The 22575-nt window shown below is 38.8% G+C and overlaps 1 protein-coding gene across 1 annotated transcript in view; it reads left to right on the forward strand.

The window, feature by feature from the left end:
• The first annotated feature begins 1341 nt into the window (after nucleotides 1-1341).
• COL6A2 (collagen type VI alpha 2 chain) overlaps nucleotides 1342-22575 on the forward strand; it is a 60507-nt gene continuing 39273 nt past the window's right edge. The window contains exons 1-11 of the mRNA XM_081312701.1: nucleotides 1342-1486; nucleotides 7536-7655; nucleotides 9453-10048; nucleotides 13189-13209; nucleotides 13741-13806; nucleotides 15076-15129; nucleotides 17126-17170; nucleotides 19690-19716; nucleotides 20544-20570; nucleotides 20659-20703; nucleotides 21633-21686. Of these exons, the coding sequence (XP_081168827.1) occupies nucleotides 7568-7655; nucleotides 9453-10048; nucleotides 13189-13209; nucleotides 13741-13806; nucleotides 15076-15129; nucleotides 17126-17170; nucleotides 19690-19716; nucleotides 20544-20570; nucleotides 20659-20703; nucleotides 21633-21686 (1023 nt within the window). The 5' untranslated portion in view covers nucleotides 1342-1486; nucleotides 7536-7567. The remainder of the gene's footprint in view (nucleotides 1487-7535; nucleotides 7656-9452; nucleotides 10049-13188; nucleotides 13210-13740; nucleotides 13807-15075; nucleotides 15130-17125; nucleotides 17171-19689; nucleotides 19717-20543; nucleotides 20571-20658; nucleotides 20704-21632; nucleotides 21687-22575) is intronic.

Raw genomic sequence — 22575 nt, forward strand, 5'->3', positions numbered from 1 at the left:
CCAAGATAGAAGGTATGCCTTTGTTATCTGACAAACGTAGAAAAGAATTTTGATCATATCTTTGTCCCAATCTTCATTTTTCGGACAGGATAGAGTGACTGCTGCAAAAAAAGTCTGAAATACAAATACTGGATAAAATTTTCAGAGGAAAAGATAGTGACAAGGAATGAAGTCAACAGAAAAAAAACCACTAAAAGGCAGAGAAAGTGCAGAGTGTTTTCTTAATAACAAGAACAATCAACTACTGGAATAGCTGGCCTTCAGACCTTGAGGGCGCCCCATCCCTGGAGGTTTTTAAAAAGAGACTGTTCAGCCACTGGCCTGGAATGGTACTATAGGATCTCCTGCCTTAGCAAGGGGACCTCCAAAGTCCCTTTCAATTTGTATTATTATTTTATTCTGTTAATCTACACCATTGTTTTGACAGTGGTTGAAGAGAACTAAAGAGACTCCAGCAACATATATTAAGGATAAAACTGACTGAAAATTATTTCAATTGAAATTGAAGTGAAGAGAGGTGGATTGAGTATTTTAGAGATAGGATATCAAAGATTGGGATTGAAGAAAGGGTTCAAGGGTCCATTTGGGAAACTGCAATTGCACCACAGAATGGATAGGTCGGTAGTCAACCATTTCACTAGAGGCAGGGGCTTGGTTTCCACCTTACTGGATTGGATTCATTGTCTAAGGTTGTGCCGGCAAAGAAACGTTCCATTTTTCCTGCACTCTTATTATTCTTTATTGTTGGCGTACCGTAATTTTTATTTTGCTTGCCTCGTGCTCCTTTTAATCTCTGGAATCAGAAAGAACAAGAATTAATCTGAAAATAGCAAAGCTAGGCTGCCTTTGGAGTCTGAGGCTTTGTTTTGAGCAATTTTACAAAATCTCTTTTTTCCCAGTAAGTTCAGCGGGAGGTGCGGGAGCAGGCGAGGGAATTGGAATACTGTACCGCACAGACATAGCAGGAAGCAAGCAAGTTAACGAGAGCAACACAACCCACTCTTTCACAAGTCTCTGTCATCCAAAGGCGGTCACTCCTCCAGTCGTGGCTTTGTAACTCACTCAAAAATCCAGTCCTCCTCCAGCCCGCCTTCATTCACGTCCCACCAACTCCCGCTCTGGAAAAGGAGAGATCCAGGAATTGCGCACCCCGCCCTTTCCCGAGGTGGGATTGATAGACCCACAGCGTCACCTGGTGGTTGACGGATAAGTGACTACGCTGCTCGGAGCTTTCCTTCAAGAAAAGACTCGAAGGAGGAGAATTAAGAAGTAGGCTGTTACTTTCCATCAGAGAAGTTATAGTCTGGAGCTGAAGAAAGCGCCGCCACGCCCGATTGGCTCCTTCCTTTCACTCAAAAACTGAGAAACAGAAAGAGACCCTTTCTCCCTGAAGATGCAGACCCCCTCTTGAAACCAAAGGATAACAAGACCCATCTTCATTTTACCATTTTCACTCTAAAAGTGTATTGATTTCAGGGTTTTGCAGGTAAGCTGACTGCAACTTTGTATTCCTGCCCATTTTGTGATTTTATTTTAATAATTATCAGAGGACAAACAAGTTTAGAAACACTGTTGTTTATCAAGAGAAGCAAATTATGTTTCAGCACAAACAGATGGGGAATCTTGCTGTACTTTTGCTTAAATGTCCAGTTATAGGGGGGCAAACCTCATCCTCTTATGCATCCTCTGCTTTTACAAAGCCTTTTTCTCAGCAGAAATTCTTCTTATGCCTGCAAGAAAATGACTTCAGAATACAGTTGCACTCTTCTTTTAGCCACCAAAGCGGGTGTGTGTGTGTGTGTGTGTGTGTGTGTGTGTGTGTGTGTGTAACATAGAGGGGTAATTAGAATATGTATTGTTTGTGGGGTCATATCAGCACAAATGATCGTTGGATTATTTTTAATCACTTCTGGATTTTTCAATACATCTCTGTTTTAACTGCTTAGCAAATTGTAGAACATTTGGTCTGCACTCCTGTTTGTGAGGACTTTTCATCTTCTAATAAACTAGGAATACTGTTAGATGCTGCAATGATTTTAATTTTTAAAAGCTGGCTAGTTTTCTTTCCTCTAATACTGCCATTCTAGATGTATTGCTTTCACTGTGTCACAAAGGAAAGTGCAAAATTCACTGGCTATTTTAAATTACTGTCTTAATTCCGGATTTATGAGTTGTACTTACTAGCGAGTTTGATTAACAAATTGAAATTTCTCTGTGTGTATGTATCTAGAACTTGATAGAGGAATAATTTACTCATCAGCATGCATTGTCCTCCTGTATTGTATTACTTGACACAAAAGTAGCAGTATCTTTAGCAAATAGCATGCTTGGTTCTTGGTTTTGCTGCTTCAGAATGCAGACCTTGCTCTCTAAGCTTACAGAAGTCAGCCCAGCCTTGCCTTCTGCTTCGTGGAAGGACGTGAATGCAAAGCAAGCAAATGCAGGGAGGAAGAACATTCTGAGCAGTTACACATCAAGAATCTCTCTTCAGCTATTAGTTGAGAACATGTTACTGTCCAAAAACAGCTCCTTTCACGAAGGGATCACCACAAGCAGCCATAGTGTCAGGAGAGGCCCAGACTTTCATGGTTCTTTAGAAAGGACTCTGATCTGATCAGTGTCTTGGATCCTCAAAATGTCTAGACCTGCCACAGAACATGCTCTTCTTTTGCATAAGACTAGCCTGAATGAAGCTGTAAGGAAAGTTATATCCAGGTTTTTAATTAAGGCTGAATGTCATATTTTTCAAGAGAGCATTAATACAACACCATGAAATACAGTGAGAACAAGAAAGCAAAGCAATCATAATAGAATATAATATTCTTAATAATAATGGTCAGTGTTAGAGGATCTATTCATTGTATGCTTTTGTTAAGAAAACAAAATCAAGACCAGCTGTTAGTATGAAAAGTTAAGAATATCTCCGCTCTATAATAGCTTGTTGTTACAGAATTACTATGCTTTTTGCTCAGCAGAGAAATATAATCTATTATAGCATACTGGGAAAGGTTATTTTAAGTTCCACATATTTCTGAAATTTTGTTGGCTTCACTATTAAACATAAAGAAGAGCTACTGTCCTATACAATCTGTTTTTCATGTAAAGACACAATGAATTTTAGAGACCCAAACTACAGCTGGAATTCCTTGATTTGCAGGCCTGAAAATGCCTGATTTGTTTAATCATAAATATAAGTACTTTAAACGTCAGAACCGAGAGTGCAGTGACTTTATTAAAATGGCTGCAGATCAAATCAGTTTTGTAGGGGTAAAATGTTACTTTCATTAACAACTTTTATCCCTCAATTCTAAGGTTTATGAGACCCAAGTTATGGGAAGAAGCCATAGCTCAATATTCAGCGCAGTATTTATTCTGTTTGAAAAAGACTTCAGTTTTTGTCCATTGTATTTTTTTAGTATCAGGGTTGGGAAAGAATTTTTATTTGCAATCTTGATTATTTTCCTTTCTTTGAAACATTGCCTCTGTAAAATATTCTTGATTATTGAACTGTAGAAGAATGTGTTTATAATGTGTGAATATATTTACACAAAGGGAAAAAACAGTCCAACCTATCAAAAACACTACCGTAAAAAACAAATTAGAAACACAAGTTAAGATAAGCAAGAAAATGGTAAGTGAGCACCTGTCCACCTTAGATGAGTTCAAATCACCAGGATCAGATGGACTACACACCAAGGTTCTGAAGGAACTGGCATATAGTTCAGAACCACTGAACTATATCTTTCAAAGATACTGGAGCACTGGGGAACTACCAGAGGACTGGAAAAGAATTGATGTAGTTCCCATCTTCAAAAAAAGGGGAAAAATAGATCCAGGAAATTACAGACCTATCAGCCTGACCTCAATACCTGGGAAGATCTTGAAAAGATAATCAAGCAACGAATCACCAAACACCTAGAGGCAAACAAAGTCATTACCGAAAGCTAACATGGGTTGTCAAAAACAGATCATGCCAGACAAATCTTATTGCATTCTTTGACCAGGTGACAAAATTAGTGGACCAGAGGAATTCTATGGATATAATAATATACTTGGACTTCAGTAAGGCATTTGATAAAGTAGACCATAATCTACTACTTGATAAGACAGAAAAATGTGGGTTAGACAAGATCAGCACCAGATGGATCAGCACCAGCTGGCTGACTGGCTGTACTCAGCGTGTGGTCCTCAATGGAACCGCATCTACATGGAGGGAAGTATGTAGTGGGGTGCCACAGGGCTCTGTTCTGGGCCCAGTGCTCTTCAACATCTTCATCAACGATTTGGATGAGGGGATAGATGGGGAACTCATCAAATTTGCAGACGACACCAAGCTTGCAGGAATAGCCAACACTCCAGAAGATAGGCTTAAGGTACTATGCACAGGTATAGTATAGGTCAGGGATCAGCAACCTGAAACAGTGAAAGAGCCACTCGGAACCGGTTCCCTCACAAAAGCAAAAACTGGGAGCCACAAAAAATCTGTGCACATGCACGTACATGCGCGCATGTACAGAACAGGGTTTGACTGAAGAGTGGAGCCAAGGCGAGATATGCACCTACCCTGCATATTTGAATTGATTGGTTGAACTTTTTTAGTCCCACTTTTTTTTGGGGGGACTGCACATGGCAGAGGACTGGGAGCCACAGGAGACGGCTGAAGGAGCCGCATGCGGCTCCGGAGCCGCAGGTTGCAGACCTGTGGTATAGGTGGTACCCTGCTCAGTAGTAGCAACTGTGAGAGGGATCTCGGAGACCTAGTGGACAATCACTTAAATATGAACTAGCAATGTGCTGCAGCTGCCAAAAAAGCCAACACAGTGCTAGGCTGCATTAACAGAGGGATAGAATCGAGATCATGTGAAGTGTTAATACCACTTTACAATGCCTTGGTAAGGCCACACTTGGAATACTGCATCCAGTTTTGGTCACCACGATGTAAAAAAGATGTTGAGATACTAGAAAGAATACAGAGAAGAGCAACAAAAATGATTAGGAGACTCTAGAACGAGTACAGAGAAGAGCAACAAATATGATTAGGGGACTGGAGGCTAAAAAGTATAAGGAACAGTTGCTAGAATTGGGTATGTCTAGTTTAATGAAGAGAAGGACGAGGGCTGACATGATAGCAGTGTTCCAATATCTCAGGGGCTGCCACATAGAAGAGGGAGTCAAGCTATTTTCCAAAGCATCTGAAGGTAGGACAAGAAGCAACAAATGGAAACTAACCAAAGAGAGAAGCAACCTAGAACTAAGGAGAAATTTCCTGACAGTTAGAACAATTTATCAGTGCTCCAACACTGGAAGTTTTTAAGAAGTATACAGCCATTTTGTAGGCATTTCAATGTTTCATGCAAAGTATATTTTGTATGAGGTAGTCCTCATTTTATTTATTTTATTAGATATGGACTAGAAGCATGCTTAATTTAACTTAGGATAATGTAAGATACAGACACCCCGATCATGCTGGTCCTCCAGAAGTTTGTGAAGACTTGGCTCTTCCCCTAGGCACCAGGGCCAGGATGTTGATGGAGTTCTGGTGTGGATATGGTTGTATTAGATGTGGTGGGATTTTTAGGATTTGGGCCCACATTTTTTTAATGGATTTGTGTAGTTTGGTTAATATTTTTATTTCTGTCACCACCTAGAATTCTCTGGGCAGCGGGTGGCAGTATATGTTCATTAAATAAATAAGTATAAATAAAATAATCCTTCCATCAGGCCACATTCATACTAGATTTGTACCAGATAACTTCCACTAAAACCAAGGTATTCCCAAAACTGATGAAATAAATATCCTGATTTAAATTTCAGGTTAATAATGAGACATCTCCATTCCCTTCTGTATTCATCCAATTAATGTGCTTTTTCTCATTTAATTATGATTTCCTATAAAAGTGTAGTAAATTTATGGATCAAGCTCAATCAAGAATGGGGGAAAGAGATAAATCTCTATGGTAGGAGATTTAAAATGATTCCATAAGTTGGTGCCACAGCAGAAAAAGCCTGACCCCTGTGACCCACCAAATATAGATTTCTAACTGATCCCAACCACAGCATGCCTCCTTTACCAGATTTGGTGGGTTGGACTGATACAGCCAGAGAGAGTTGATCCCTCAGATAGCTTGATCCAATGCCATGAAAGACTTTAAAGGTCAAAACCAGTATCTTGAATTGGACTCAGAAGTAAACTGGCAACCAATGCAGCTGGCAGAGCAGAGATGTAACATGTGATGATCTAGGAGTGCACATGCTCATACTCCTGCATTCTGTACCAATTGAAACTTCTAGATACTCTTTCCAAAGTAAGCCCCATGTACAGAGCATTGTAATAGTCCAATCTGGAGGTGACTAGGACATGAATGACTGTGAGCAGGGCCTGCAGATCCAAGAATGGGTAAAACTGGCACACAAAACAAAGCTATGCAGAGGCCTTCCAGTCATAGCTATCACCTACTCATCAAGCAGAGTTGTGAGTTTAGGAGGACCCACAGATTGTGCACTGGATCTGTCTGGAGCAGTGCAATCCCATCTAGCCCCAAAAATAGAATCTGTGGGCCCCAAAATCCATATCCACTCAGTCTTGTCAAAGTTCAGCTAAAGCCTTTTGTTCTCCATACAGACACTCATAGCCTCCAGATAATGGGATAATATATCCACATCATCACTGCTTAATTTGCCAGCAGTGAAGATATATAATTGGGTATCATCAGCATACTGATAATACTTCACCCTATAATGACAGATGAGCTCACCCATTCACCCTGTTTAAAAAGAGAGGAGAAAGCAATAAACCTCATAAAGTAGGGGGCAGGTCCAGACTTCTCTCCAACATCCCTGACTGGAACAGACCCTAAAGGAAGGAGGACCAGCATCATAATACTCTGCTACCCACTCCCAATCCTTTGAGCTCTTCCAGAAGGACATCATGGTTGAAGGTATCAAAAGCCCCTGAGAAGTCAAGTAGAGCGAGGATGGATATATTACCTCCAATCCCACCCATGCCAGAGGTCATCCAAAAGCATGAGCCATGCCTTTCCCATCCTACAGCCAGCTCTGAATCCTGGCTGAAGAGGATCCAAATAATTTGTTTCCTCCCAGGCCCTCTAAAGTGTTGCACAACCTTTTTCCCTACCACCTTCCCCCCCAAAAGAGAAGTGAGATCTTGGATGTAAATTGCCCAGTGTGCTGGGATCCAGTGATGGCTTCTTGAGGAAGGGACAAACATGGCCTCTTTAAGAGGTAAAGGAACAACCCCCTCCTTCAAAGAAGAATTAATCACCGCAAGAACCCATTCACACAACATCTCCCTGAGCCACTTTAACAAGCCAGGAGAGGCATGGATCTAAAGATCAGGTGGCTGAGCTTACAGGATACTGAGGAGTCTGTCCAGCCTTTGTTGCCAGTTCTTATGAATTCTGCTGGACTAGGTGGACTAAAAATCTCACTCTGTATAAGGCACCTTCCCAGCATCCAATACACTTGTGTCTTAGTCAACTCAAAATGTTTTAACTTTTCTGCTGATTCTATCCTAGCACCACGTGGAGCAGACGGGAGAATTGTGGGGATGTTCTCACAAGCCTTTTTAGCTGTTCTGCTCTGCGCAGCTGTGGTCCCTCTCTATGCTCAAAATGATGAAGGAACTTCCTGTGCAGGTAAAAAAAACATTATTTCTCAATGTACTTCAGTTCTTTCTTTGTGCTTTTTCCTTCTGTCATGCCTTCTGAAAATATGTAAAGCTGTAATAGTTTAATAGAAGAAATAGTGATCTTATAGTGAAGATTACTGATACGTTCTATGATTACAATCCATGTCTAAAATCATACATCTGAATATCTAGGATTCTTCAGTGTTTTGAATCTGAGGGCAAAATGGTATTATCAATCATAGAGTGCACTCATATATCTCTAATTCCTTAAAGCAGTTACATTTTTTCTAGAATTCTGTGACTGTCATTTGCGGCAGCCACAAAACCCCAGTGAAAATCACAAACACACACACACACACACAGACACACACACACTTCCTTTAGCTGGAGCTTATGCATTTGTATTATTTGACTCATCTTTAAAAGATGGAAAAATTCAGAAAAGCACAAGCAAAATTATCAGAGTTGCAATATCTGAGGTGCTGCCACAAGGAAGAGGGAGGCAAGCTATTCTCCAAAGCGCCCGAAGGCAGGACAAGAAGGAACGGATGGAAACTAATCAAGGAGAGAAGCAACCCAGAACTACGGAGAAATTTCATGACAGTTAGAACAATTAACCAGTGGAGCCACTTGTCTTCAGAGGTTGTGGGTGCTCCAACACTGAAGTTTTTAAGAAGAGTTTGGATAACAGGGTATAGGGTTTCCAGCTTGAGTAGGGGATAACTCTGTTATTCTGTAAGTCATTGGATAATTTCCCTATACAGAGAGTTATTTCTGAATTTGAGAAAAAGGATTTCCCTATGAAGAGTTGTTTCTTAATTTGGGGGAAAATATGAAAGTTAAGTACTTGTAGTACTAGAACTGAATACCATTCAGCAAATGGATTAGCACCAAGTGGTTTGGTGGGTTTCTGAAAAGCTATGGAGGAATAAGCTACCAGGATTTCCTACACAGACTTTCCAAGTTGAGAGTCATTGTAACTTTGGATTATTGTGACCTGGCAGAAATGATAAAAAGAGGGACGAGCCACTTTAAAGAGAGGGGATGCTGATGGAAAAGGGATGTTTGCCTTCTTGAAGTGCCTCAGGCATAGGCCAGAGACTTGGGACAGCAACCCAGAAAATAGTCTTGTGTCTAGTGGGGATCAGTTTTAGATATTCTTCATGCTACACTGAATTCCATCATTCAGAAGGAAACATGAAATAAAAGTTTCATTTCTTAGTTTTATAAATTCCTGAAAACCATGTTGGCAACAAGATCTTGATAAACAGTGAGCTGTAGGCAATACAGATAATCCTCAACTTACAACAGTTTGTTTAGTGACCGTTCAAATTTACAACAGCACTGGGAAAAGTGACTTAGGACCATTTTTCACACTTACAACCATTTGTGGTACTCGCTGACTGAATTTAGACTAGCCTCATTGGTTTAAGGGATAGATGTTCCAAGTGGAAATAAATAAGGCTCCTGCAATATTCTACATCTTACATATTTTTTTATTTTTTATTTTTTTATTTTATTTGTATACCGCCCTTCTCCCGAAGGACTCATATTGATGCTAACCCCTGTAATGGAGATCAGAATGATAATGTCTTCTTGGAGAATGTGGCCTGGGGAAAAGGGAGGGATAGCCCTCATGTCTTCATGAAGCTGTAAGAGTCAATTCAGGAGCTGATCCTTGACCATGGGAATGAAATCAACACAAACTCCAAGGGCCTCATCCCCCAGGAACACCTGGCAAGCCTCTAGATGTGAATTTACCTAGTCTCCTTAACCCATTCTTTCTCCTTTTCTCTTTATACAGATAAAACTGAGTGTCCCATCACGGTGTACTTTGTCATTGATACATCTGAGAGCATTGCCCTTCAGACTGACCCTATTGAGAGTTTAGTGAACCATAGCAAGAAGTTTGTTGCTCAGTTCGTCAATAAGCTGGCCAATGAAGTCTACCAACAACAAATATCCATAAATTGGCAAATTGGGGGACTTCATTTTTCAGATATAGTGGTGATCTTTAGTCCTATAACCCAAGACAAGGTGATATTCAATGATCGGTTGGGAAAAATTCGTTATATTGGCCGGGGCACTTTCACAGATTGTGCTCTCTCCAACATGACGGCTCAGATGCCTCTCAATTCGCTGGGGGCAAATTATGCCGTTGTGATCACTGATGGCCACGTGACAGGGAATCCCTGTGGAGGGATGAAGCATCAAGCTGATCGAGCACGAGATGCAGGGATCAAGCTCTTTGCAGTGGCCCCCAGCCAGAAAATCTATGAGTACGGTCTCCAGGAAATTGCTAGCCTTCCACATGAGCTTTTCCGGAACAACTATGCCACCTTAAAGAAAGGCAGTGTTGATGAAGATACTGAGACCATGGATAAGATCATTCAAGTTATGGTAAGAACTGATACCTAAGAATTGTGTTAGAATATTGCTTTACTGGGTCATTTAGTAGACTGACTACTAAGGTGGAAGCTGCAAGATATGGTTTTCTGAAAAGCAGCACTAATTGGCTTAATTTGCATGAAAATACTTCAGGCCATCATTTGAAACAAAATATTTTAGAGAAGAAATGAACAAGAACAACCCCAAGAGAGATTATTCCTGTTCCTCCTATCTGAAAAGACTTATAAGGAGGCATTTCCTATGCGGAATTCCAGGTCCTGCTCCAGAATTTAAGATGACGCTTGACTTTGTTTTTAGATAATACCAATCAATAAATAAATAATGGAGCAGCCACCCAGGATTTTGAGCAGAAACTCTGCCCAACATTTCTTTTGTTTTTCCAAACTCTGGCTATAATCACCTTGAGGAAAAAGAGCAGGTAGTTCTCCCTGCTTCTCAGAAGAAATGGCATTTCAAGTATGTTTATAATTGTTGGACAAAAGCCACTGCTATCTTGGTTTCAACATGTTCATCCTGGTTCTTCCCAGATCTGTGATTCTAATAATAGTGCTTGTTGTTCCTAGACTGTTTACAAATAATTGAGACCAATAAGTGGAATATTATGCAGATTTTTTACCAAAATAAAGATTTATTGTCTGATTATTATGCATCGCTTTCAGCAATCTTATATGTACACAATATAATGTGTATATGGAGAGAATGCTTGGTTGCTTTACTTTCCAATAGATACCAGTGGATTTTTAACCTGTCTTGAAAGCATCATATAGATTTATACTGTTGCCATGTTTATTGATGTCTTCCAATTGCTCTTTCCTTCCCCTAAACTTCCTGCCTCCAGCACTATAGGAAAGATTTTGCTTAACAAAGGGGTTCTTTCTATCTTTAGAACAGTCACACCTTAGAAGCCTTCTAAGGCCACCAACCTTGTTTTTGTATAAGAACTAGTCATGTGGACAGGTTCTGCCAAATGGAGTAAAAAGTGGGCTTTCCTTTTTCCCTGTTAGGAATATTTCTAGTATTATAGATTACTTTTACTGCAAAAGCATCTCATAAAGGGAGACCTCACTTCCCATTGAAGGTGATCCAATTTGGGCAGTTCAATTGGAACTAGAACCAGAACTCGTCAACAGATTGGGAAAAGTTCAAAGCATCTTTTCTGCACTGAAATCACATTTCTTGGAATATTCCTTAATATTGGAATATTCCTTAATATTTATCTTTTTATATTTTTATAGCTGGGTATGATACCCTCTTCTGATGTCTGTAGAATTGGGGAAAGGTTCTTCACAGTATTAGCACTAGAATAGAGAGAGAAATAACAGAAGGATAGTTAGCCTCGCACAGATCTAAATAACCACTTTTTAATATTTAAATAGATGTGAGGAAATCATACTAGATATTGCTATAAACCTCTGCAAAGTTAAAATAATGGAAATAAACTAATCAATTTATACTTAACAGAATGTACAGCATTATGAGCATCCTTAATTTGATACCACCAATTAGCCCAGTCTATCATGGGAACAATACAAATCAAGCAAAAGCACCTGCTAGGATTTAAGCATAGACACATAAGATTGGAAGGTAGTCTGGAGGTCTTCTAGTCCAACCTTCTTCTACCCATGGCAAGAATCCTCAAACCATCCCAGAAAATTAGCTATACAGGCCTAGTTTGAAAACATCCAGTGATGGTGCGTCTGCAGTTCTAAAAGTCAGGCTGCTCCACTCCTTAATTGCTCTCACTGGCAGGAAATTCCTCCTTATTTCAAGTTTGAATCTCTCTCTGAAAAGGTTATGTCATTCAGTCCTTGTATACTGCGAAGAACAAATCTACCAACTTTTCCTTGTGAGAATCCTTCAGCTATTGAAACACTGCTATTATGCCCTTCCTTAGCCTTCTCTTATTTAGGATAATCACACACAGTTCTTCTAAATTCTTCATAGTTTTAGCCTCTAAGCCTCTCACCACCTTTCTTGCTGTTCTCTGCACTCTTTCCACGTCATCAGCCTCCTTCTTGCATTATGGTGACCAAAACTGGACACAGTGCTCCAAATGTTGAAGAGCACTTGGCTTAGAACAGATCACTGAATCACTCCCCTGTAGAAATAGATCTATTAAGGACTAGGAGTTGAAGAGGGTTTTCAACCAATTGCAAAGCCATCTGGTAGTGGGACCGTCTTTCTGACATTGCTCATTTTATCAAGTAGCAAGTTGTGGTCAACATTAAGTAAGTAATTTACTTAAAATTTAGGTACAGTATATTATATCCATAGCATTCCCAATTACCATAGTACTGTAATGTATTTCCTGGGCATTTCAGCTATTTGTTTGACTAACATTTTATCTATAGCTTCTGCCTGATGGGTTGGCCTGTCACGATATCATCGTTTCTTTTCCCCTTAGTATTGACTCAGATGCTTTCAGAAGGGTTTTTACCCTTGGTATCATAAACTTCCATACAGATATAGTAAAGCTTTATGAACAATGTGACTTTCCTTTTGTTGAGTCTGGTTCCTTTGAACAAATTATAACCTTCCAGTTCTATATTGCATTCATAAGTCCCATTCCATCAAGAGTAAGAGCAATGTCATATTTGCCCCCTGCTCCTTTCTAGGATTTTAATTTCTCCCTGTTTGTTTACATTCTCTGCACACTACTGCACAGATATTTGAGCCGGTTAGCATTGCAATGCATAGTCTGCCACAGAAGAAAAGCCCAGGATCAAACTGGAACTTCTTCCATAAAATTATGTCGTCTTTATTTTCTCTGCTTCTAAAATCCACCGTTTTGGAAGCATTAGGATTTCCATGTCAAAGGCAAAATGAAGAATCTGAAGCCTGAGTTTTGATTGCAATTAGGATTGAGCAGAAAAAACAGAGTTAAGCAGAACACCAGTCATTATTTCTAAAATAGCCCTACTCAACCTGTTGCTCTTGATAATTCAAGAATTCTCACCAGCCATAAAATCTGCATATCTTCTTTAAATTGGGGTAAGAAAAACCTATGTTTGCATGGAGTACATTGGTAGAATATGCTTAGCCGTGCAGATTCAAAAGAAAGAGCTGTACTGGTTTCTTTTTTTTCCAGTTTTATAATTACGTTTCTTTTCTTTTTGTTCATTCCCTAACAGAAACATGATGCCTTTGCAAAGGTAAGCATACAAGTTGTTTCCATACAACAATATTACGAATAGGAACTTTTGGGAGTCATACATAGCTCCAGGTTTTGAATCACTGCCAGCTGTGCTTTCTGTTTAGAAGATGCAACAAGGCTTCTTTCTCAGAAAATAAATTCTGGACTGAGTTACAGCATCATAGAAATCTATCCAGTCCAGCTTAATTCCTTTATGGATTTGTCTTCAGAAATATTAACAAAGGAATAGAGTAAAAATATACAGAAATTTTATTCTTTTCCTTATTGCAAAATCTCTAGAAAATGATGTGCAATTCACATATCTATCTAGAAGGCAACCCACAAGTGTGTGATATCAGATTAGACAGCCTTCCTTCAAGAAATATTATAAAAGGGGAGCAGAAAGTGCTTTTAGTGGGGTTATTTAAACATGGTGGTCCTCCTTTTAAATATAACTTTGCCCCACAGCTCCAAGATATCCTTGCAGAAGAGGAACAGGAACCATATAATTCATTATGAAATCTTCACCTATATTTTCTTTTCCTTTTAGTGTTATAAAATGAGCTGCCTTGAAATTCAAGGTCCACGTGGTCCAAAGGGATTTCAAGGACAAAAGGTAAAGATATAAGGGCAAAAGTGACAATAAATACGTAAGAAGAAAGAACAGATTATATATTATACTTCCCAAGGATTTCAACAGAAAACCCACATTAATGACTTAAAAATACCAAAGAAAGAATTTCAAGAGTGTGACTGTTATATTTATTTATTTATTTATTTATTTATTTATTTATTTATTTATTTATTTATTTATTTATTTATATTTATATACCGCCCTATTCCCTGAGGTTTATATCCATGGGTTGTAGCTTTGGGGCAATGAAGTGAGGAAGTGGTGTAATGCTTCAGTCTATACAATAATCACAGTTTATTAATAATTCAGAACAGTCACTTATCTTTAGACTATGCGTGTACAGATTAACCTGAATTCTGTCTCCTAAAATAACGGAAAAATATACATTTCATTAACATCAGCATTTTTATGAATCTGGTATACAACACAGATGTATGATTCTGTGGGCAACATTTCTGATTATATTTCATTTAATTCTACTTCTTCTGATATTAATTTTCACTTTTGGGGTTGTAGGGAAAGAGGATTAATAGACAAATGTGTATAATAATCATTGTTCTAATATACAGCTTTCTGCAATGTATGTTGTTCCACAAGTTTTATATGAAATTCTTGAGCCAATAGACTCGTGTCACAATTGATGGGTCAATTTTTGCTCTTAAAGTGATTGCTGTATTTAGAATATAAGCAATTCATTGGCAATTCAGCTTCTTATGTATTTGCAAAGAACAGTATGTGAAGAAGCAAAAGTAAGTCTCATAGCCCTAGCCTAAAATCCTATACCCCCTTTTCTGGAATAAGTGACCTTGAACTTTGCTTCCAAAGGCTCACATCTTATCAATGGCATTCTATAAAAGCAATTAGAAATGCTCTTGCAGGATCAATCTGCTGAAACATTTCAAGAAGCTTAAGAAATTGGCCAGAAAACTTTGGGCTCACTCATAAAGTAACAGTGGGCAAATGGAACCTTAGCAATTAGTGGCTCATTGATAGCAACAACTAGTAATCTCCTGTTTTCAGGGTTTATCCCTTGAGTGAGCAGCAGTCATTGCTATCAGTGTCTTAGCCCCTGGGTTTGGATAGGACAGATTTGTAGGATGGACAAGAAGCATGGCATTGAATAGTTTCTGATGATACAATATGAAAAGCCAGAGCCAGCAAGCCACATGAAATGATGTGTGAGCATAGGAGTCGATTCATCTTTTTGTGTTATGTAATCTGAACTAATTATTTTCTTTATTTTAATTTTAGGGTGCGAAAGGAAACATGGGGCTTCCAGGCTTTCCTGGACAAAAAGGACGACAAGTAAGTAACTGGAAGAAGGTTGAATTCTAACAAGTACTATACAATTGCTGTTCCTTTGAACATGTAGAATAAAAGATCATATTGAATCAGACTCTCATCTACATGGCAGTTTTAGGATGGCATTTAATTCTAAAATTAGCCTATGATACTTAATCAGTGTCTGAATGCCTTTGAGAATGTTCAGTTAATATATTATTTTGGTCATAGGATTTTCAACTTGCTTTAATGAGAATTTATTTATTTATGTAATCTGTGTACATTCATTTATCATGCTGCTCTAATCTCCTAATTCATGAAGGAAATCAAAAGCTTCCATTACCTTTTCTTTTAGAACATGATACAGATTCTCTCTTTTTTCTTCTTCTTTAATAATAGAAGCTTAAGTGGAATGCATCTGATTAGATTCTCATTAGGGAGTCAAAGAATTAAAGCCCACTATAGCCATGCTGGGCAGGGCATATTCCAGATTAGGATTCTCCACATTGAAACACGCATTTTAAATAAGATTCGTATCATGGTTTTTGAAAGTCCTGCTGGGGATGCTCCATGCTGAGAGGGGCTGACAGGGGAGAGAGAAGATCCTCACCCCTGTGTCATCCATCCTCTTGGTTTTTAGTCTCTATTTAATCTTTGCTGGTTTTAAATTTTTTTATGTTTCTGTTTATCATTTTTAAGCCTCCCAGAGTCACTTCCACAGTGAAATAGACATGTTTTTATATTGATGTCAGCTTATGGTCTGTGTGCTCAAACAGAACATTTCCACTCAATTGAAAAATATGCCTGTCCTATATAGGGTAATATCAGTACTGATAATGAAGATGTGTGTGTATTTATTTATAAGTTATATGTGCATGTAAAAGGCAACTGGAATCTAATGAAGTGTGTGCATCCTCCATTCATTCATTAGCTTTTCATGCATACCTACCTTCTCTTAAAGGGATGCGGTGACTCAGTGGGTTAGGACGCTGAGCCTGTCGATCAGAAGGTCGGCAGTTTGGTGGGTCAAATCCTGAGTGCTGCGTAACAGAGTGAGCGCCTGTTACTTGTCCCAGCTTCTGCCAACCTAGCAGTTCAAAAGCACGTAAAAATGCAAGTAGAAAAATAGGGACCACTACGGTGGGAAGGTAACAGTGTTCCATGCGCCACATGACCACGGAGACGTCCTCGGACAAGTGCTGGCTCTTCGGCTTTGAAACGGAGATGAGCACCAGCCCCTAGAGTCAGAAACGACTAGCACGCATGTGCAGGGGAACATTTACCTTCTCTTAAGATCAGAATGAAGAATAGGCTTGATCCATACTGTAACCTGGTGTGACTTTCAGTGAATAAGCCTTAGTCTCTCACACTTTATCATTCATTGGTTGATAATTCTAGCAATCAGAACTTGTGAATGGAAAGGGAAGTGTACATCTATCTCTCCAACTTGCACATTGTACCTCAGCACTGCTTAACAATACACCAGAACCAAGCCTATATCTTTTTTAGAATGTGTGAAAGCAGTTTGTATAGTTTGTTCATGCTGCTTGCTTTCATTCCACACTGACCTCTGATAAAATATTTGAATGCAATGATAGGCAAAAGAAATATATTCATCACACCTGATAACAGTTATTCATCACACCTTATAACACCTTATAACACAGTTCTTTCAATTCTTTTTAAATATTTTTTGTATTCTCATCATATATGTTTATTCAGTCTAGAAGCAGAAACAATCACTAATATTTTACTATTGCCAATAATGTATTATTATCATCAGGGAAAGATTCTAAATGTAGCTGCCATAGGTTAATCATTTTAAATTCACAAATAAATGTATATATGATTGCAACCATAATATAAATTAATAAAATTGGTGCAGTTAATAATATTGCATAATGTAACTATTACTTTGTACAAATTAATGTAAGTAATATGTATTATTGCCTGCCTAAGGTAAATGAACATGCTATGCAGATTATGTCAACTAATAATGGCATTTTCTTTTTACACATAGGGTGATTCAGGAATTGAAGGTCCAATTGGACATCCTGGACCTAAGGTAAATAATTTTGGGTCTCACTTTTAAGCATTTGTTCTTGTGCTTAGAACTTGACCAAGTAAGAGAGTTGAGAGAGAGTTCCAGAGAGGGGGGGGGGTGAGAGAGAGAGAGAGAGAGAGAGAGAGAGAGAGAGAGAGAGAGAGAGAGAGAGAGAGAGAGAGAGAGATTTTCATCTTGGTATTAACCAGTAATCATTAGAGCTACAGAAAGCAAATTTATTGTGATTCTCAAAATAGGACAGATAATTAACAACTCAAGAAAAATTAAGCAGATGTCATGTGCTGATAATTGAATGGTTGTTGGGCTGATGAAATATCCATTCTTTTATCCTGTTCAATACTTTAAAAATTCCTGAATTAGTAACAATTAGTTCATCCTAGGTTTTATAGACTGAGAGGAAGAAGATGTGGAACTCCCCTCCCAATAACACTGATGAAAGACATGAACTATGTCCCCAAAAGCACCAGTTGAGAGAAATAATGGTTGATAGAAAGAAGATGAAAAGTTGTGTGAATTCAGTAGAGAAATTAGAACAGATTTTCTGAGCACTGAAGCAAAAAATGGAAGTGTGAAAACCTGGTGGAAGTCAGGTGGGAACCATTTACAAAGCATGACTCTACCACAATAACTGATGGCCTGTAGAAGCAGCCTTAAGTGTATGGTCTAAGCCAAGGCTTTTCAACTGGTATTACGCATACCACCGGTGGTACTTTGCCACATGGCAGGTGGTATGTGACTGTCCTAGAGAAGTGTAGCAAGGGAGGGGAATGAGCTGAAGTGACCCAAGCCTGAGGGAGAGGCAACCGCAGCTGCAGGACTGTCTGGGCTCATCAGAATCCCAGGAGCTGGCAGGGCTCAAGCTGATTGGCTCCAGCTGATTGGTGCTTACGGAAGCAGCGCGGAGCTGGAAGTGAACTGGAGAAAAAGTGGGGGAGAAGAGGAGAGGTTATAAAAGGAGGTGGTTTGGGTGGGAAAGGGGGAAAAAACAACAGGGAAAGAGAAGGAGAGCTCAGCAGGCAGGGAAGAAACAGGGACAGGGAAGAAGCAGCAGCTCTTGCTGGAAGAAAAGATCCCCTGGTTCGTTTTCTCCAGCCAGGAGAATGCAATCAGTGCTGATGAAATGTCAGCAGATGAGCATGTCAGAAAGGAGGTGGATGAAATTTAGTTCTGGGTCAGCTGGCAGCTTGATTGGGTTACCATAAGGACTTTTGTACAGTTTTTACAAAGTTTTGTAATTCAGAGGCTCCGTTTGTGTGCTTTGGTTATTGGAATATTTTAGTCTGTATTTTAGGCTAGCAATGAGTCCAAAGTGTTGACTTCTGTAGGTTTAATCCCTTTAAACAAATGTAATTAGTTTTACCCCCTTATCTTGAGTCTGTCTATGGCTTTTAGAAAGTTTTCTTTGAAGGTAAACAAGCTTAATTTAAGGCTAGAACTTTTTGCAATTGCCAGAGCCTTTCAGTCACGGATTGCAACATTGTGACACGTGACACACCTGAGGCAGCTTAAAGAAAAAAATCCCGGAGTTTATGTGTTTATTTATTTTGTGAGCCTTTTTTGCTTTGTACTTGGTTCCTGTGTCTTTAAGGGTACAGGGAAGGGATTTGGGGAAGGTGGGGTACATTCTTACTACACTGGAAGGAGAGCTCAGAAGGGAAAGAGAAAGAAGAGCCAACCAGCTAGCTCCGAGGTCTACAAACTTAGCAACTTTAAGACCTGTGGACTTCAACTCCCAGAATTCCTCAACCAGCCATGAAGGCTGAGGAATTCTGGGAGTTGAAGTCCACAAGTCTTAAAAGTGCCAAGTTTGAAGACCCCTGAGCTAGCTGGTAGTGGTAAACATGGATAAATTCATCATACATTTGTCAGTGCAAAGGGAAAGTGATTCAGCAAAGAAGCAGCCGCCGAAGAAATTAAAACTGGTACTTTTTTACTTTTTTCTACAGTTGGTAATATTTTATTAGATTATAGAATAAAATACAAAAATACAAAAGCAAATAGTAGGACACAGTGGAGAGGAAAAAGAGAGGAAAAGTCTGGGGGAAAGGGGGAAAAGAATAGACTTCCTCTGTTGCAGTAGAAGGAAAATTAACATTGAACCTCAACTTTTTACTTTTCCATAATATTATAAACTAGCCATTTCTATAACAACAAATGAATCTAATCAGTAAAACCCAAAATCCCCCCTTTTGTTTCCAGTCATCAAGTTTTTGACACCTTGCTAAGCACTGGTGGTACTCAAATATTGTCATGTCCTAAAAGTGGTACAATCTGTGAAAAGGTTGAAAAGCCCTGGTCTAAGCTAGGGACCAAGCAGAAGGACAGGACATAGTAGAAGATAGATTGAGGCAAGTTGGGAGAGCATGAATTCCAAACTAATCATTTACCTAAATGTATTTGTTTAAATCAACTAATTAACAAATCTATGTCAGTTCACTGTAGTCATAATAGCATATTAGAACTAAGACTATACTACATCCACAAACACTAATTGAAAGTACTTTTTGTTTCTTTCCCAGGGTATTCCTGGTCTAAAAGGAGAAAAGGTAAGGTGGTTTTACACATTCAGAAAACTTTGGGAAGTGTGCTTTATAATTGGAATGCTTTATTTAGTATAATTCTTCATCTCAAGGAGAGACCCGAGCAATGGGTTCCCTGTCACCTTTCCTGGAAATGGAGGCAAAGGGCCTTCGCCTGCATGCAGAACCTGCAATCCTGGGCTGGGCTGAAACAAGCTCCTGGAATGCCAGAAACACCTGCCACTAGGACAGTGCAATGGTTTGGATTGGGAAGCAGAAATATATTCTCTAGCACAACTCTTTCAACCCAAAGCAGTTTTTTCTGGGTTGGGCTATCACTGGGTTGCACTATAGGCCTCCTAGGAAAAGAGGTAGCTACTGAAGGAGTGGCAGAGAGGTGCTTTGAGGATTCCCCCACATGCCTGAAGCACTTTTGGTTTACATATTGGAGGCATCGTTCAGTCCTAATCACTACCAAATAAGCAGTGCTCCTCTGTTTTACCAAAATGCCCTTAGTCAAACTGCAGTTGTGTTTTGATTTTAATATTGTCTGGCTGATTGCTGGGATGTTATTTATGTTATCATTTGTGACTTGCTTATTGTAAGCCACCTTGGTAAAATTTCTAACCCTAAATAATTTCTTTTTCACCCAACTGGCCAGGCAGGGCTTAACATTGCAACTAAAGTCTTATGGTAGATATAGGAGTGGAGAAGACCTTTCACGTAATTTGTTCTAGGATAATATTTAGTGACACAGAATTATTTCACTCTATCCCAAATAATTTCTTAACTAGCTGCCATACTGTTGTGGCTGTTTTTAAAGGAAGCATCTTGTTTTCTTATATCCTTTGTAGGGAGAGTTTGGAGCAGATGGACGAAAGGTAAGATTTGACAGAGGAACATAAGGCATTATTTCAGTGTTGGTCCTATGGAAAAAGCTGTCTCTAATGCTTTTGGTCTTGATTTCAGGGAGCTAGTGGTATCTTTGGAAGAAATGGCACTGATGGACAGAAGGTAATGTCAGCACTATAGCACTATAATGTCAATCTTTTGTTCACATTGATAAAATGCCTTTTTAAAGGAAAATATAGGCTTTAATTAGCAATCTAAAATAGGAGAGTGGCCCAGACAGATCATTAGTTTTTCCTTTCGTTTTGTAACTGCATGTTCATTGCTTGTTGGCAAGTTCTTCTGTCTCATTCCTGAAGTACTCTAATACCCACATCCTCATTTCATTTAATTTAATTGGAGGAAAATAACTATTTAATTTACAGAGAGTGTAATTTGACCTGTGTGAAGATTTGTCAGTACCATGTTGTATATTGATCCTGAATAGTTGAGATTCATCTAAAATTAGTGGAGCCCCTATGAGTTATCACCTTATCACCCACAACTTCCTTAGTGTTGTTGCTCTTCTTTTGGTTTTTGGCCTGTGATCATTTGCTGCTACTTTAAATCAAAGTAGGACAATTCATGGAAAACAAGCCTTAGGCAACTCCCCAGCCTTACTTTTTGCAGTTCACCAGGATAACACCATTAACATTCAGTGGAAAAATGACAAGTTCTATTACAATGATTTAAAAAATAACAAAAAAAAACTTAAAAATGAATTAAGATTTAAAATAAACATTTTAGACTTCATTCCTAGGATGATGAAAAAAATAGAAATGATGATATAAGATCTCCTGCCATGGGCAGGAGGTTAGACTAGAAGACCTGCAAGGCCCCTCTTCAGCCCTGTGATTCTATTCTGTTCTATTCATTCTGAAATGCAGCTCATCCCTCAATCTCTCTTTTCCCAGTTCATTCACTAAAGAGGCCCTGAATTGCTGGTGTGGGGAGCTGAATCTTTTAAGAAGAAATTTAGGTACCTTTGTGGTTCCTCCACCTGATCCCTGTTTAATGTTGCTCACAATCTCTCCCTTTATATCTAATGCTTTCAGGGCAAGATGGGGCGGATTGGACCTCCTGGCTGTAAGGGTGACCCAGGCGAAAGGGTAGGAGTGCTTTCTGTATCATGGCAACTCTTTTTTCATATTCCTACAAAATTTATGCAAAGGAGATTATTATATTCAAAATGTCTTGGGAATTTTATGGATGATAAAAAATATTCACTTTTTCATAAAAATGTACCTTGAAAATAAATTAAATAAATGGCATTGGTTTGTTTATCAATAAAACAATGAAAACCTGAAACAAGAAGGTGACTTTTATTTACAAATTCTGCACAGCTCCTGAAGGTGAATAATAAAGTACAGTAATGCAAAGTGTTCTGAAAGTGCAAGATAGACGGAGTATGCAAGCAAATTAGTCAATAAATTAATAGGAGAAAAATTAAAAAAGACTGACCAATAGGAATCCTTTAGGAAAAGTGATTCAGTAATGTTTAATACACCATGGATATATAGTTAGCTTATGCTTCTTTTCAGTTGCCTGTAATCATTCAATCATAATCCTGTAACATCCACCAACAATCATATCTCTCTATACAACACACTTAGTCACATTAGTCAAACTGCTTCTACCACAGCAGTGCAAATTCAAGTATGTATCCAGAGGTGGGATTCAATTTGTCTTCTCTTTTTACAGGCAATATGTACATTTACTTGGTTTTTACATGATTTGATAATATTTTTTACCTTTTGCTTTAGTATTAGCTGACTGGGACATGTTTAGAATGTTGCAGATTACAAATATAGTAAAAATAACACAACAATAAGTATTACATATCGACACCACTGGTATGTGACCTAACACCAGAATGGTAGGCAGTATTAGCAATTGCTGGATCTTAAGTTTGCCCTGGTCCAAGGTCACAAATACGGTATTACCATGTTTTCCATTTCTACTCTAGAGCAATGATCAATTATTAGTGTGTTCAGTTCT

The sequence above is a fragment of the Vipera berus genome (assembly GCF_964194415.1).
Source record: "Vipera berus genome assembly, chromosome: 1".
NCBI classification, from domain to species: Eukaryota; Metazoa; Chordata; class Lepidosauria; order Squamata; family Viperidae; genus Vipera; species Vipera berus.